Raw genomic sequence first — 15,342 nt, 5'->3', positions numbered from 1 at the left:
AAATCTACTCATCAACTACATGAGTAACTGTAAAAAGTCAAACATACCATATCTAATTCAGCTTCCTTTTTAAAAACTGAATATGCTTCTTCGTAGCCATTTGAACGAAGATAATCTGCTATAGCTCGATTTCTGAAAGACAACAAATTCAAATGACTCTTAATAAATTTTCATTCCTATGTTGAAGAAAGTATTTTTTTTAAATCTCATAAACCTTAAGACAACTTTTTTTTTTTAAAGAGGATTACCCTTCCAATCATACAAGCATTTCACAAGAAAATGAACCACCCACCCCACAAAAGCCTCTAAAATAGTTAACCCTTCACAGCATATCCATAAGATTGTTAATACTATTCTCGAACTTTTAGTTATATTTCTAATGCGTTGTTTACCTTACAAGTTGTAAGATCAAGACCTGGCTTATATAACTAGTTATCATTTTGTGACAGTAATTATCAATTTTGTTCATGTTTACACTTAGCCCTCCTTATTATTAATACTTGTCATTCTTACAGACACTCAAGGACTAGCAAATGAAATTTAGTTCTGTAAGGAGAATTGTTCTGGTAAAATTATAATTAGCATTTTAATATTAGAGACAACTTTAAACCATGAGAGTGGGTGGGGAAAAGGCACAAGCTACAAACAGTACAGTGTCATAGATGAGAGATTAATTTAGAATTACAAGGTCAGAACATCACACTTGTGGGCCATGGGAATGAAGAAAGTATAGGATTATTATTGTGAGTCTGTGTGTGCTTCTTACAAGCCTGTACCTTCTGGCCTGTTTTATTAATGGATAATTTGATTCATTCAGAAATAAATTCTTTACATGAACCTGTAAATAGTACTACTTTGTAATTTCCAAGCAGTTCTACTTGGGCCTTCTGAAGTAATACAAATAGGAAGGCAATGGCTCTCTCAAAACAATTTCATCAAATACTGTGCTGTCAAAGCCTATATTACAAACAAACTAACCTTCAACAAATAAATTACCCTTTGGTAAGAATATCCCAAGTGGTAAGGAAAACAAAGACACTAAAAGACACCTATCTATCACTTAGCTTTATTTCCTTCTTCAGGCAACAAAGGGAAAAACGTCAAGGGTTTACAAAATCTTAGGCAGTATTTGTAAATATTCAGTTTCTACACAGCTCTACTCCTTCCTCAGAGTCAAGCCTGAGTGCTGGAACTTTGCCTGAACACACTACACACAGCTTACAATTCTGAAGCTCATATAACAGACAATATGTACATGTAACATGTACAAATTATAGCAACTATTATCTTAATGGACTTTTTTTTGGTAAAGGAAAGACAGATAAGTGATGATACTTTTCTAGGTAAGAATATTAAAAGAAGAAACTATATCCTTTTCCTTACTAAAAAAATCCCAATATTTTGAGATTAATACTAACATAGGTCAGCACAGGTCACTCATACCATGCTCTTTGCCTATACATTCACACGTATGCTTTAATCAAGTCACATATCTGTTCATTTCATTCAATACACTGAAAACCGGTCAGTGTTTCAACATTTAAAATAATGTTACAATAAGTATTCATACAGTCAAAGCTTTTCAAACATCTTTACATTTAAGTCAAAAGATGCTACAGACTGATTATTTGTATACCCCACAAATTCTTATGTTGAAATTTCCTAATCCCCCAAGTAATGGTGTTTGGAAGAGAGGCCTATGTGAGGACGTATAACTTGTATAAAAACTTTTTATAAAGTTTTAAATCTAAAAAACAGCATTCACTGCCTCTTTTGATCCTAAAACCATGCTGTTAAATTAGGTAGGAAAGTGTATAACCCCTATATTACATAATTGAGAGACTGATACATTCAAGGTCATAAAACAGGTAGTGAAGCAATTTAGGATAATAATTCCAATCAATATTTACTGAGCAGGTGGGAAAGAAACTGGCCAAGTAGGTGGAACACTATACCTCCATCCTTTAACAAGAGTTGTTCCATTTTCATATACTTCCATATACTAAATTTCTTCATAAATGTTTTTAAAGTGAATCTGTACTGCCATTTAAAAAGTCCAACACACAAACTTTTAAAAATTCAAATACAGCTGATTTATAATGTTGTACCAATCTCTGCTGTACGGCATAGTGACTGAGTTATACATACGCACACACACTTCTTTTTTAAAATATTCTTGTCCATTATGTTTTATCCCAGGAGATTGGGTACAGTTCCAGTGCTATACACTAGACCTCGTCGCATATCCATTCTAAACGAAACAGTCTACATTTACCAACCTCCAAGCTGCAGTTCATCTCCCCCCCCCACCCCCACCTCGGCAACCACTGTTTCGTATATAGGTTCACCTGTGCCATAATTGTAGATTCCACATATAAGTGATACAGTGTTTTTCTCTTTTTGACTTATTTCACTTAGTATTATAATCTCTAGTTGCATCCATGTTTCTGCAAATGGCATTATTTTGTTCTCTTTTATCACTGAGTAGTATTCCATTATATATATGTATCATATCTTCTTTATTCATTCATCTATCGATGAATGGACAGGATATTTCCATGTTTTGGCTTTTGTGAATAGTGCCACTACAAACATAGGGGTACCCTCTTTTTGAATTATAGCTTTGTCCAGGTATATGACCAGAAGTAGGATTGCTGGACTATACAGTAATTCTATTTTTAATTACTGTTAAAGGAAACTCCATACTGTTTTCCATAGTGGCTGCACCAACTTACATTCCCACCAACAGTGCAGGAGGGTTCAATTTCTCTACACTCTTTCCAGCATTTGTTACTTGTAGACTTTTAAATGATGGGTATTCTGACCAGCCTACACAAAGTGGGACATGGGAGAAAACAGTTGATTCACAAGTTTTTGGTACATGGTAATAACATTTATTTGTACAGAACAGGAGAAGAGGAGGGGGGGGGGGGGGAAGGAGGAGGCAGGAATATAATTAGTTCAGTTTTAAATCTTTTGACCTGAAGTGGCTATACGACATTTAAGTAAAGATATATGATAAAGAAGGTAATTGAACATAAAGATCAGAAGCTTAAGAGATGGATTTGATGTAATTAAAGAATTGGGGAAAACTGGTAAATAGGTAGCAGTGTTTCAAACCAAAAGTGGTGAAAAACACTTTGCAGCAAGGAAAGTAGAAAGTAAATGATAGAACTTTGACAGATATCAAACTTTTTAAGAAGCCATCAGAAAGTGAAGAATCCTGTTATAGTACAAAAATTAAGAGATGTCAGCAAGCCAATGGAGACGGACGTTTCAAAGAAATGGAAATCGCTACCAATGACAAAGATCTGAGAGAGGTAAAACATAGTTTGAAAAGTGTCCAAGCAATCTGGCTATTCATAGGTTGACTTTAGCAAGAACAGAACGTAAAGCAGCCTCAGTATTCCACTCTACAGTAAGGCTTAAAATGAACACTGTAAAATACTGGAGTTGGGGAGGAGCAGTGAGACTTGAGAATATCAGGCATGTGCTCTCTATCCAAGGAAAGTTAAATATCTAGTTAGTAACCATATTTACACTTAACAGTTTAGAAAAAGAGAGCTATTACACGGCATTCAGTTCAGTTCAGTTCAGTTGCTCAGTCGTGTTCGACTCTTTACAAGCCCATGGACCGGAGCACACCAGGCCTCCCTGTCCATCACGGACTCCCAGAGTTTACACAAAATTCATCACCATTGAGTTGGTGATGCCATCCAACCATCTCATACTCTGTCGTCCCCTTCTCTTGCCTTTAATCGTTTGTAGCATCAGGGTCTTTTCAAATGAGTCAGCTCTTCGTGGCCAAAGCATTGGAGTTTCAGCTTCAGCATCAGTCCTTCCAATGAATATTCAGGACTGATTTCCTTTAGGATGGACTGGTTGGATCTCCTTACAGTCCAAGGGATTCTCAAGAGTCTTCTCCAACACCACAGTTCAAAAGCATCAATTCTTTGATGCTCAGCTTTCTTTATAGTCCAACTCTCACATCCATACATGACCAGTGGAAAAACCATAGCCTTGACTAGACGGACCTTTGTTGGCAAAGTAATGTCTCTGCCTTTTAATATGCTGTCTCGGTTGGTCGTAACTTTTCTTCCAAGAGCAAGCATCTTTTAATTTCATGGCTACAGTCACCATCTGCAGTGATTTTGGAGCCCAGAAAAATAAAGTCTGACACTGTTTCCACTGTTTCCCCATCTGTTTGCCATGAAGTGATGGGACCGGATGCCATGATCTCACTTTTCTGAATTTTGAGTTTTAAGCCAACTTTTTCACTCTCCTCTTTCACTTTCATCAAGAGGCTCTTTAGTTCTTCACTTTCTGCCATAAGGGTGGTGTCATCTGCATATCTAAGGTTACTCATATTTTTCCCAGCAATCTTGATTCCAGCTTGTGCTTCTTCCAGCCCAGCGTTTCTCATGATGTACTCGGCATATAAGTTAAATAAGCAGGGTGACAATATACAGCCTTGAGGTACTCCTTTTCCTATTTGGAACCAGTCTGTTGTTCCATATCCCGTTCTAACTGTTGCTTCCTGACCTGCATACAGATTTCTCAAGAGGCAGGTCAGGTGGTCTCGTTTTTCAGAATCTTTTTCAGAATTTTCCAGTTTGTGGTGATCGACACAGTCAAAAGCTTTGGTATAGTCAATAAAGCAGAAGTAGATGTTTTCCTGCAACTCTCTTGCTTTTTCCGTGATCCAGAGGATGCTGGCAATTTGATCTCTGGTTCCTCTGCCTTTTCTAAAAGCAGCTTCAACATGTGGAAGTTCACGGTTCATATATTGCTGAAGCCTGGCTTGGAGAATTTTGAGCATTACTTTACTAGCGTGTGAGATGAGTCCAACTGTGTGGTAGTTTTAGCATTCTTTCGCATTGCCTTTCCTAGAGATTGGAATGAAAACTGACCTTATCCAGTCCTGTGGCCACTGCTGAGTTTTCTAAATTTGCTGGCATATTGAGTGCAGCACTTTCACAGCATCATCTTTTAGGATTTGAAATAGCTCAACTTGGAATTCCATCACCTCCACAAGCTTTGTTCGTAGTGATGCTTCCTAAAGCCCACTTGACTTCACATTCCAGGTTGTCTGGCTCTAGGTGAGTGATCACACCATCGTGACTATCTGGGTGGTGAAGATCTTTTTTGTAGAGTTCTTCTATGTATTCTTGCAACCTCTTCTTAATATTTTCTGCTTCTGTTAGGTCCATACCATTTCTGTCTTTTATTGTGCCCATCTTTGCATGAAATATTCCCTTGGTATCTCTAATTTTCTTGAAGAGATCTCTAGTCTTTCCCATTGTATTGTTTTCCTCTACTTCTTTGCCCTGATCACTAAGGAAGGCTTTCTCATCTCTCCTTGCTATTCTTTGGAACTCTGCATTCAAATGGGTATATCTTTCCTTTTCTCCTTTGCTTTTCACAGCTATTGGTAAGGCCTCCTCAGACAGCCATTTTGCTTTTTTTCATTTCTTTTTCTTGGGGATGGTCTAAAATATCATAATACTGAATTATCAAAGAGAAAGGGAATATAAACAAAAATACAGTAAATAAAGCTGAAGTTTAAATGTGTATGATATCATTAGGGGAGGTACAACATACTGATGATGTGCAAAGTCTACAAACCCGTCCCAGAACAGTCTAGTCAATTCTATTTCCACATCAAATACTAGGTTCCCATGGCCAAGTAACTCTCACCGCTGCCTGTTACCTCGCCACTCAACATCTATGCCAAGTGAACTCATACTGAGAACACAGAACCTCTAACGCAGGCAAGGTGTACCACCATCACATAAAGAAAGAATAAATAAGACTGAAGAACCTGCTGGTTCTAACAAAAGCCTAAAGGGTGCTTCTAAAGTTTGCTACTAATCTCAGTTGTTGACTCAGAGTTGATCTTCATCACTTTATTAATGATGGAAGATGCATACCCTTGAAAACAGGAGGGCATCAAAGCACAAGTTTATAATAATCTCTCAAAGAAATTTCATACACGAGTTAAGTAAATCTACTAAGCCTTCGGAGATGAAAAAAACAAGTATCACTAGAATCAAAGAAAAATTCACACAGAAGTGCAACAGGTCACTCTGAGTAGAACCAAAATCAATAAAGCCGTGCAGAATCACAGAAAATGGCTAAAATCAAAAGAACAGACTGAGGTGAAGGATTTTACCTATGAATTCTCGCTGACATATGGACAGTGCCATCCTGGACAGAGTCTTCTGCTCGCCTGTGAGACTGCTACAGTAACAAACGAGACTTTGCTTTTCTAAACTATTCTTAAGCTTACTAAAAATGCAAGGATTGTATTTTAAGCACTTTAGCTGACTTCCTACCTGCCCTTCATTCTTATAGCCCCAAGACAATTTTTGTAGCTGTAATATCAGTAGTATTTGTAGTATGAGTCATACATAACATCCCACCACTACCAACCCATACACAACCTCACAATCTTACAGAGATAAGAGTATCAAAATGCTATGAACTGCTAGTTAAACAAAAATGACTCTAAAAAGATTAGATAACACCGACAATAAAAGCAGAATACTTCAGGGTCCCCAGCATTTCTTACCAACAAAACTGAAGCAGAGAGAATTACAGAGCATGCACTATAGGGGGCTGAGGTAGAAGCTGTTTTTCAAAGGTAAAGACACCGAGGCTCATAGAACTTAACTGGTTTTTTTAGGGGGGGGGCGGCGGCTAATAAATGGTGAAGTTGAGAATCAAAATTCAGGTCTGTGAAACCAAAATGACAATAACAGTGTTTCTTCAAACTCTGTACTCTAGTACTCTAAGGCTGAATAAACATGTTCTAGGAATTCTATAAACACTCAAACTTTATTGTTTATATGAGGAAAAACTAGGTTAAGTTAGAAACTGACAAATAGATGTCTTCTCACCAGGTCCATTACAAAAAACACACTGATCTCACCATTCAGGAATGAGGAAAGCAGTGGGGTTAATGTGCACTGCTCTGACAGGCTGCAGTGGCCCTATGAACGTGGGATCCCTACCGGGTTAGGAGGGCACACCACCAGGATAATGAGAAGACAGCAGCAGGATCGAGCATGCAGGTTCACGCCACCAGGAGCAGCACATCATCATCTTTGGTGCCCTGCTACAGAAGACAGCCCGCACAATGACCCAGGCAATGCCATTTTAGACAAACGCCAAGATGATTTACACAATCCTGCTGAAGATGTGAAGAAAGTTCACTGCAAGTGCAGAGACACTACTGCAGGTCATTCCACAAACTGCTGCCATACATTAGCCAACTCTCAGACAGGTAGGTAACATGGTTTCTTAAGTATGCTACAGTCACCCACTGAGACTTTGGGGAAAGGGCAGTACTGATAAGGTAAGTTCTTGGCCATAGGTCTTACACCTCTCCAACCTCCTGTGCCCTGACGAAGGATTGTAATAATCAACCTTCATCATCACACTTGAATATATTTCAAAAAGGTAGGCCAGGATTCAACTACTATCAGTCCTGGGACAAGTAAAGCACAGCAAGAGGTTACAATGAGACCTAATTCTGGCAGTGGTGAAGTAAAGGAAAATAAAATTTAGGTAAATCACGGTAAGTGGACTCGTATCTTCATCATTAAGTAAAAGAACAGGTACCTGGTATACTGAGGGGAACTGGGAATGAGAATATGATGAAGATCTCAATATCTGTATGATCAAATGCTTCAACATTCTTGATTTTAGAACATTCCTTTACAATAGAAAGGTTTTCATTAATATTAGAAAAGATATCTTATTAATATTTTAAAAAGAAATCCCTCAAACTTTCAACCAATAAATAATATTGTTAATGGTAAAACACTAGAAATATCTGCATTAATGCCAAGAACAAGAAAAGAATGCCTATTACCATTACTTAAAATTGTTCCAAAAGTGATCCACATAAATAATAGATATAAATACTGGAAATGAGATTAAGGTACGACAGAAATGGCTGAAAGATAGGACAGAAACATTATGAAGGACATACAAGGCAAGAAAAAGCAGTTTAAGTAGAATTTTAAAAAGGCTTACTTATCAGAAGCATATAGGAAGATTAGATGGGATACCAACTAAATAAACAAAGAGCATCATAAATAAGCCCTAAAGCATAAAAGTAAAGATCACTTAAAATCAGATATTTACAACAGACATCCCTAGAATTACCTGGCTAAAAAAACTTGTATGGGTCAAGTCATAATACATGGTTGTCATTCCAATGCTGCCTGATGAATCATTCACTTGTCCCTAGTCTCCTTTCTGTACTCTCAAATAGCTAACTGTATCTCACCTTTCAGCTGACCGTCAACTTCACCAAAAAAATAAAAACATTAAACCAGGAGCCACTCAGCATACAACTTTCTCAACTTCCTTAATTGTATTTGGGGCACTGCCCTCCTCTCTTTTCAGTATGACTTCTCTTTTAATACAATCTTGTAAAATACAATCAAATAGTTCAGGGAAACAAAATGTCATGACACAATAAAAGTTCTGCAGCTCTGTATGAGTGCAACAGAAAATCAACAATTTTGACATTGATGACCACATCTTTATTACCTTTAGAAATGCCTACATCTCACTCAATAAATGCTGAAATGTATATCTTGAAACATTAAGCAATTTTATAATGTTGGTTCAATTTCACAAATGAAATATGTTTTATTTACTACTGCTGTTTTGACAAGTCTAACATTAACAACAGAAAATACCAGTACCTCCTACAGTATGTGCACTTAGTCTCTAGGTCACATCTGACTCTTTGTGACCCCATGGACTGTAAGTCATTATTTGTTATTTTGGAATGATCAGAATATGATACATTCTACTTAATGAAATATTTCAATCAAAAGCTTTCAAAGAATAAAAAGCTTAAATATAACACAAACTGAGAATAACTTTAATCTTCCTTTGAAGACTCAGAAGGGCTCATACTCTATCACCCCAAGGAAATATAAAGGCAGCAGAACCTCAAACAAGCTAGATGAAAGCAACATATTAAGAACTGTATGTCTAAATATATACTTATATTTATAGCCAATGAAAACATAGTTCAACATAAAAAATTTGAAATTCAAAGGGTATGAACTACAGTTACAGTCTCATTTCAGTCCCAGCACTCAATTCATATATTTTGCCTTTGCTGCCAAGTATTAAGATTCTAATTCACACAGGTAGCAGTGTACTTCTATGTACGGATACAATTTCAGTTTGTAGCAAAGTACAGATGTTTACTTTCTTTTTTTAAAGGCCAGGACAGAGTCACTTCCTAATAGACACTAAATATATACAATGTTAAAATACATGCACAGGAAAAACTTGAATCCCTCAAATAACTGAAGAGGTTTAGTTTTCTAAAGCAAAAGTGAGAGTGAAAGTGAAGTCGCTCAGTCCTGACTCTTTGCGACCACATGGACTATAGCCTACCAGGTTCCTCCATCCATGGGATTTTCCAGGCAAGAATACTGGAGTGGGTTGCCATTTCCTTCTCCAGGAGATCTTCCCAACCCACGGATTGAACCCTGGTCTCCTGCATTGTAGGCAGACGCTTTACCGTCTGAGCAACCAGGGAAATCTTTTCCAAAGCAAAACACAGCTTAAAAATATAGTAATAAAAAGACATGAAGGAACCTCAAAATGCATACCAAAAAAAGTCATTCTGAAAAGCCTCATACCATGTGATATCAACTTTCCAGAAATGGCAAAACTAGAGGAAAAAGATCAGTGGTTTCCAGGAGCTTTGGAGAGAGCAACAGACAAGCAATCACGGAGGAGTTTTAGGGCACTGTCTACAGGTAAAGGGGGATTTAAGAGAAGGGTTAAGGGAATTAGCTTTACATGTGCCAGCCAGAATTAGCCAACAAAGACAAACAATTATCCAAAAAAGGCCTGAGATGACTTGAAGGTTTAGCTCACCTAAGAAGGACCTGGAAAACTAAGAGGTAAAATGTCCCAAGAGCAAAGGACTATATTAATTAGGTAGAAAGGTGTACTAAGACAGCACATTCAATTTCAAGCTACTCCAGCTTCATTACTCTTTCCACAAAACAGAACTATACTCAAAAATGCCACATAGGACCCATGCAAACTTTCTTAAGAGAAGAGGAAAAGCAGCAAAGCAAGTAAACTAGAGGAAAGCATGCTATAGAGAGAAAGAATAACCCCTGGAAGCAGCAGAAAATTATAGATGAACACTCTATACTTCCCCCAAAAAAATCTAAGGTAACATAAAACTGAAAATAAAAGGAATCCAAAAGACACAATACAATATAACCAAATATACTAAGAGAAAAAAATAAAGAACATCCAGGGACTTCCCTAGCAGTTCAGCGGTTAGAACTCCCATGCTTCCACTGCAAGGGGATAGGAATTCAACCCATGATCAGGGGAACTAGTATCCTTCATGCCATACAGCCAAAAAAACACAAAACAAAACAAAACCTAGCTTGGGAAACATGAACAAGTATACAGATACTATGGGTACCTAGGCAGAAAAGCAAAAAGAAATAGGCTGACCTAAAAAGACTCTAATGCTGGGAGGGATTGGGGGCAGGAGAAGGGGACGACAGAGGATGAGATGGCTGGATGGCATCACTGACTCGATGGAGGCGAGTCTAATTGAACTCCGGGAGCTGGTGATGGACAGGGAGGCCTGGTGTACTGCAATTCACGGGGCCGCAGAGAGTCGGACACGACTGAGTGACTGAACTGAACTGAACTGAACACTTCTCCATTGCAACCTATGTCAGAGAATAATCATCATCTATAGTTACTTTGTTTAGAAGAAAACACATTAAACTTTTTATTTACACAAAAAAGAAATGTATTTGTCTTCTAAAATAATGAAACAATACTGGCACATATCTTCATTCTACATTTATCCAATTTCATTCTTCTCTTCAGAAGTAACCATGCTTAACACTTCAGGCCTTTATCTGTGCATCTACACAGATACAGGCACAAAAAAAATGCACAGCTGTGTGTGGGGAGGGTATTTAACAGAAACGTATTATAACATCTTATTTAGCAACCAGATTACTTGACTTATCAAGAGATCTTACAGACATCTTTATGTGTAGAGACACACATAAATGTATTATATTTTTAAGCTACTGTTGACTCTGTTGGATTTCCTATGCAGATGCTATCACCTACAAACACACTTGGTCTCCTTCCTTTCCTATAGTTCTAATACTTTTTGTTGCCTCCCTGCACTGGCTAGAATCTCAAATACAAATATAAATGGTAGCAGGAGCATAGAACTCTGAACTTGTTCTAGACTTTAATGGAAATGTACTTGGTATTTCTAATGTCTGCGGTAGATTTCTGGCAACAAGCCTTAATCAAATTAAGTAAATATTCAATTTCTTATTTTCTAAGGAATTTCTAACAATAAGGACTGGGTATTAAGAATACAATTTCTATCTTCTCTGGACTGACCACATTTTTTCCTCCTGTTTATTAATACAGTAATTATACTAACAGGTTTCTAAACACTGAAAAACCTTTACATTCTGGCAATAAATCATATTTGGCCATAATTAATTTTTTTTCATATACTACCGGCTTCAGTTGTTATATCTGAGTTCATTTAAGAATTAGCATAAAAAAAAAGAATTAGCATGTAGTGTTCTTTATTATTTTCCTCTTGCCTGCTGTTGCTGTCAGGGTTACTCCACCCTACTAAAATGAATTCCTAAGTTTTCCACCTTTTCCTATGTTTTGGAAGAGACCTCATAATCTGGGAAGTTACTGGTCCTTAAAGACTTGACAGGAAGTCTAGGCTTGAAAATCACCTGAACTTGGTCTGTACCTATTTTTACCATTTCCTCTATAGTCAAGGTTCTATTCAAGTTTTCTAACTTCTCTTAAACAAATCTGATCACATATATTTTCTTAGAGAATCACTCAGGTCATTTAGATTTTCAAACTTAAGAGAACATTCTCATAATTTTGAAAATCACCGGACTTCATTTTATGTTGCCTTTTTCATTACTGTTCATTTGTGTCTTTTCGCTTTCATTTTAGTCTCTTTTTAAAGCTAGTTTTTCATTTTACCTGTCAAATTACCAAGCTACATCTTCTATTTCATTAATTTCTGCTTTTATTTATGAATTCCTTTTTCTTGAAAGTTCATTTCTCTTTTTTTTAAAGATTCATTAAAGACTATCTAATTTTCTGTATGCTATGAGGGCTATACATCCTAGGGGTTTTTGATGTGAGTACCTTATTATTGATTTCTTCACTTCCTAAGGTTCATTTGGCTCTCTTTATTCCAGTTACTTAGAAGTATATAATTTAAATGCTCAGATGGATAGATTGCATTATTATAGCGTTATGATCAGCAAATGAGGCCCATGTGATTTCTGCTTTTTTGGAATTTGAGATTTTTTTTGCAATCTAAAACATGGCAATTTCCCCCCTAATACTTGTAATTGAGTGAGAAAAATGTATAATCTAAAAATCCTTCACTTTTTACTTATTCATTTTAGGAGCAAAAAACTGTATTCTCTGGCATGCAAAGACCCATAGAGGTCCATCTATAGGTCCATCTTGAAAAGGTACATAATGACAAAATCTACCCAACAACTCTTGATGGAAGTAAAAGAGGAGAGTGAAAAAGTTGGCTTAAAGCTCAACATTCAGAAAAGTAAGATCATGGCATCTGGTCCCATCACTTCATGGGAAATAGATGGGGTAACAGTGGAAACGGTGGTTGACTTTATTTTTCTGGGCTCCAAAATCACTGCAGATGGTGACTGCAGCCATGAAATTAAAAGACGCTTACTCCTTGGAAGGAAAGTTATGATCAACCTAGACAGCATATTGAAAAACAGAGACATTACTTTGTCAACAAAGGTCTGTCTAGTCAAGGCTATGGTTTTTCCAGTAGTCATGTATGGATGTGAGAGTTGGACTATAAAGAAAGCTGAGTGCAGAAGAATTGATGCTTTTGAACTGTGGTGTTGGAGAAGACTCTTCAGAGACCCTTGGACTGCGAGGAGATCCAACCAGTCCATCCTAAAGGAGATCAGTCCTGGGTGTTCATTGGAAGGACTGATGTTGAACCTAAACTCCAATACTTTGGCCACCTGACGTGAAGAGCTGATTCATTTGAAAAGACCCTGATGCTGGGAAAGATTGAGGGCAGGAGGAGAAGGGGACGACAGAGGATGAGATGGTTGGATGGCATCACCGACTCGATGGACATGGGTTTGGGTGGACTCCAGGAGTTGGTGATGAACAGGGAGGCCTGGCGTACTGCAGTTCACGGGGTCGCAAAGAGTCAGACACAACTGAGCAACTGAACTGAAGTGAACTGAACTCAACAAGAGTAATCAAAATAAGAATATAAGAATGGACCAAACTCATCAAATTGTACATATTAAATGTGTATAGTTATTTACGTATCAACTATACTTCAATATAAGTGTTAAAAAGATACAATAGGAAAGCTGTTGCACGGAAGAATTAGGGAGTGAACATCAGATCGAACAGTACAAATATCATCAACCAGGACAATGTAAAAATAACAGACTCCCTTCATCTTCCATGGAGGAGAATCAATGCATAAACTCTGATAAAGAAATAGAGGTATAAGATGTACAAAAGTTGCTATTAGATGAACTAGCAACAGATAGTAAACATTTCCAAACTCACAGAAAGGGTGACAAAAAATATTAAAAGCAGTTTGTAAAGTATAATTCTATCTTATAAATCTTAAGGGGGAAGAAGATGTTCATGCAATTTTTGTAAACATATGAAAAATGTCTTCAAAAAATTATATAGGGGTAATGGTGGCCACTTCTCGAAACCGGGACTGAGAAAATGGGGGGTTAGGTTTACATTTTGACATACATTTCTTTTGGTAACAGAATTTTGTTTAATGAATAGTGAATTTAAAGTCAGAAAACTACCTCTGTTACTAGTTGTAAAATTGGATCATTTTAATTTCTCCCACCCTTGATTTATCTAAAAGATGCTTGTCATATCCACATAAATGGTTTCTTTTTTTTTTTTTATGGTTTCATGTTATTACTCATGTTTATATGCCCCAGAGTAGGAAGAACACACAAGGTAAGCAATACACATTTGCTAGGCTGAATCACAAATTATGTTTCAAGTTTGTAAAAAAATTAATTTCATTTCTATTTCAAAAAAGCCTAAAAGAATTTTATAGTTTAAACTGCTTGCCAACCTTTAGAAATGCTAAAATGTTACAAAGGCCAACTGAGGTGCCAAAATTTATCTTACTTGTAAGAGGCACATAAACACTTATTTCTTGCTATCATAGTAAATATGTGTTCAGATCATTTTCAAAAACAGGAAAAAAAGCAAAACCCTTCATTTTATTTCCTTCCTAAAAACTGGAGGACACTAAATCCATATCCTAAATGTATATTTAGATCTGTGGGACAAATCTGCTTTGCTTGATGAAAACTTTTAAGTCAGTTATCTCAAATTCTGTAAAAATTTAGCCACCTGAAATTAGGTTCTTCCCTTCTCAACTGATTTTTAGACAAATTAAAAGCTCTATTCTTGGCCATAATTTAAATATTCATCCTGATTATGAGGGTGATAAGCAAGACTTGCAGTCAGCTCTCACAAGTTATTGAGAAGAAAAGAATCTTCTACCTAAAGAAAAAATCTATCTAAAGAAAAGACAGAAACAAGAATGATTAAAAACCAGATATGCCTTCTATAAGATAAAAGTACATATGCAAGGTCAATCATTACAATATTCTTTGCAATTACAAAATAGTGGAAACTACCTATATGTTCAAACATGGAGGGAAGAATGGTTGAAAAACTGGTGTATAAACAGCGGAGTACTATCCAGCTATTGGAGGGGTGGGGAAAGAAGAGGATTTCTATGAATTGACAGGAGTGAGTTCCAGGAGACACTGTTAAGTGAAAAAAAGTAAAATGCAAAAGAGAATATACAGTATGCTGCCTTTTAACTGTGAAAGAAGCAAAAAACAGGAAACATACATAATAAAGATGAGGAGCAGGTGCAATGTAAAACACAAGAAACTGGAAAAGCTATTAACAGAACAGATGTACCCAACTGTATTTCAAATGAATGATGTAACTACATGAAGAGGGAGAGAAAACACAAAATGAATCTATGTAACTTACTCAGTATTTCATTACACACTCTGTCTTCAGTAGAACGGATGGGGGAAGAACTGCATTCAAACTCTGGACCCTTTCCAGGAGAGTTTTCACTGGTAGGAGCATAATAATAATTCTGAAACTATTTTAGAAGTATTACAGTCCTCCCAGAGGACAGCAGCAACGTCTGGAAATATTTTTGGTTATGGCATATAGTGGGCAAAA

General features: G+C 36.7%; 1 protein-coding gene across 2 annotated transcripts in view; it reads right to left on the bottom strand.

Annotated features, from left to right (window-relative positions):
- PAFAH1B1 (platelet activating factor acetylhydrolase 1b regulatory subunit 1) overlaps positions 1 to 15,342 on the bottom strand; it is a 64,742-nt gene that overhangs the window by 16,566 nt on the left and 32,834 nt on the right. For both annotated transcript variants that reach the window (XM_052657620.1, XM_052657621.1), the window contains exon 3: positions 48 to 132. In XM_052657620.1, coding sequence (XP_052513580.1) covers positions 48 to 132 — 85 coding nt within the window. The remainder of the gene's footprint in view (positions 1 to 47; positions 133 to 15,342) is intronic.

Source organism: Budorcas taxicolor, chromosome 19 (genome assembly GCF_023091745.1).
Source record: "Budorcas taxicolor isolate Tak-1 chromosome 19, Takin1.1, whole genome shotgun sequence".
In the NCBI taxonomy this organism is placed as follows: domain Eukaryota; kingdom Metazoa; phylum Chordata; class Mammalia; order Artiodactyla; family Bovidae; genus Budorcas; species Budorcas taxicolor.
This window is presented reverse-complemented; position numbering and strand designations above follow the sequence as displayed.